Genomic DNA, 2,542 nt, shown 5'->3' with positions numbered 1-2,542 from the left:
CTGGGTATAGCAGTGAATGTGAATTTTACTTCTGTAAAGTACGTTAGTTTCTACACACTCTCACACCCCTCTGTATCCCCCATCCAGACAAAAAAGGAGACATTATCAGAGCTCAAGGGCACATTCCAGCCAGGGAAAACACTCAAAGAAGGTGTGAAACAGCTCACGGACAGTCTCAAGAGCCAGGTAGAGAGGCCTGAAGGGCTGCATTTGGCCCCCACAATTGAGAAATCTAAAGGATCCCAGTAAAAAAATCCTCCCATCTTCATTAGGGGGATTAATGCAGGTTGCACTATCTCTCATTTTACTTAGACTGTGGCAGGTTTATTCCAGTCACATGCTCCCATTCCTTTATAAAGTATATAGATTAATCCCACTTTTCCTAGGATGAAAGCACAATAGAAAGCACCTGTTCTTCCCCAATGGCCCTTTTCTCTCCAGTGTACACGTTCCTCCAACTATGTGGCTCACTTCCACTTCTGCTAAATATAGACTTAATGCCACGTGCAGTGGAATCATAACAAAGGGGAAGTTGTGGTGGCATCAAAGCCATCTGACACCTTACCTGTCATATATGCAGGTTTATAGCATTTAGACACAAATGATTGATTAAAAATAAGTAAAAATCTATGGTACCCTCAAGAAATAGGTATATAGGTAAGGTCAGTTGAATAAAACTATGTTTTTTTAAGCTTATATCTCCAAGAAGTAAAAATTAATTCAAATATTAATAAACAGAAGCTTTTGTGGATATTAAGGTAGAAGGTTTTCACATGTTCTTACTAGGGAATTCAGTACAATCATCAGTGTTACATAGGTTTTACAACAACCTCCAAGAATCTTCAACACCCCAATTACTATCAGCTCCAGCATGTATGGCTAGGACATAGAGAGAATGGATGTTGTGGGAAGACACAGATATTCACCCCTGGACTAAAGATCTATATAGATGAAGTAAACATGCAATGTAACCCTACAATCCAAGATACACTTTTCTGATACTAATTCCCATTCAATGCAATGATATCCACTTCTGAGTAAAAACAACAACAACATGGGACTAGACAAAACTTATGCAAGCCATCTAGGCAATTGAAACAGTTACCTAAATTGGAGAATGGTTTTTGTCTAAGAATTGGTGGGAAATATTGGTCAGAAACTTCCAGAATGCCATTTTGAGTTCCTTGTTTCTTATGCTATAAATGAGTGGGTTCGTTAGTGGTGGCACCATGCAATAGAATGAAGAAACCAAGAGGTCAAATGCCGATGGGGAGCTGGAGGTTGGTCTGAAATAGGCAAAGTTACCACTTACCAAGAACAGGGAGATAACAATAAGATGAGGCAAACAAGTTGAGAAGACTTTTTGCTTCCCGTGACTGGATGGGATTTTCAGGACTGCTCTGAAGATCTGAACGTAAGAAAAAGCAATAAGAGCAAAGGAGATGAAGGCTAAACAAGCTCCAAAAGTCAGAACCCAAATCACAGTGATATCCGAGTTAGAGCAAGAGATCTTCAGTAGCTGTGGGATTTCACAGAAAAACTGATTGATGACATTAGAACAGAACTCAACTCTGAATGTTGTTCCGGTGTACATTGTTGCATAGAAAAGTCCACCAATCCATGCACTGGTTGCCATCTGAATGCAAGCTTTCATGTTCATGACAGTCTCATAATGCAGTGGATTGCAGATGGCAACATAGCGATCATATGCCATAACAACAAGGAGGAGATAATGAGACAACATGAAGAAAACAAGGAAGAATACTTGACAGACACATCCAGAGTAAGAGATGGTTTGTGTCTTCATCAAGGAATTTGCAATGGACTTGGGAACTGTAACCGATATGGAGCCAATGTCTTGCAATGACAGGTTGGCCAGAAAGAAGTACATGGGTGTATGCAGCTGATGACTGTAGAAGATGACTGTGATGATCATAATATTTTCTGTGAGGGCCACCATATATATTAGACAAAAAAGGTTGATGTGAAATACCTGCACCTCCCAAATATCAGGGAATCCATGTAGAAGGAATCCACTTACTCTTGACTGGTTCATCATTGTGTCTCAGACCTTGGTGCCTAGGAAAAGGAAGCTACCACACTACTTCTTTCTCTTCCAGTTGTATCAGGAAATCTTTCTCTTTGTACTGAATGTGGTTAAGGGTGGCATGTATAGCAATGAGCTTTAACGACGTCTCACTTCTAATTATACCCAGGAGGTTTAACTCTCATGAGCCTCCTATATACAGCTCAGCAGATGTGGATCAAATGTGTATTTGAGGGTTGAGATGCACCTATAATGACTATGACTATGATCCAAAGTTCTGCTTGGGCTTATGTAAGGGGCTTGCACCAGAGTGGGGTGTTCCTTTTAAAAAAATGTTCCTAAAACAGTTTAGTCTATGGCACAACCCTGTGTGGGTTGTGGGTTATTGGCTGTTGCTATTTAAATTAACACATCTAGGACTGCAGTCCTTTACACAACTATGTGGGATGAAGTCCTATGGAACCCTGTGTGACTTAATTCTAAGAAGACATGTTG

The 2,542-nt window shown here is 40.2% G+C and overlaps 1 protein-coding gene across 1 annotated transcript; it reads right to left on the bottom strand.

Moving 5' to 3' along the window:
- Positions 1 to 1,105: 1,105 nt before the first annotated feature.
- On the bottom strand, positions 1,106 to 2,059 carry LOC309356064 (olfactory receptor 14A16-like; the record flags this gene model as incomplete). Its single annotated transcript, XM_081887244.1, has 1 exon — positions 1,106 to 2,059. The coding sequence occupies one exon, from the start codon at positions 2,057 to 2,059 to the stop codon at positions 1,106 to 1,108; it is 954 nt and encodes a 317-aa protein (XP_081743370.1).
- Between the last annotated feature and the right edge of the window lie 483 nt (positions 2,060 to 2,542).

This window comes from Podarcis melisellensis, assembly GCF_964234715.1.
Source record: "Podarcis melisellensis genome assembly, chromosome: 13".
In the NCBI taxonomy this organism is placed as follows: domain Eukaryota; kingdom Metazoa; phylum Chordata; class Lepidosauria; order Squamata; family Lacertidae; genus Podarcis; species Podarcis melisellensis.
Note: the sequence above shows the minus strand (reverse complement) of the source record. Positions and strands in the feature narration are given on the sequence as shown.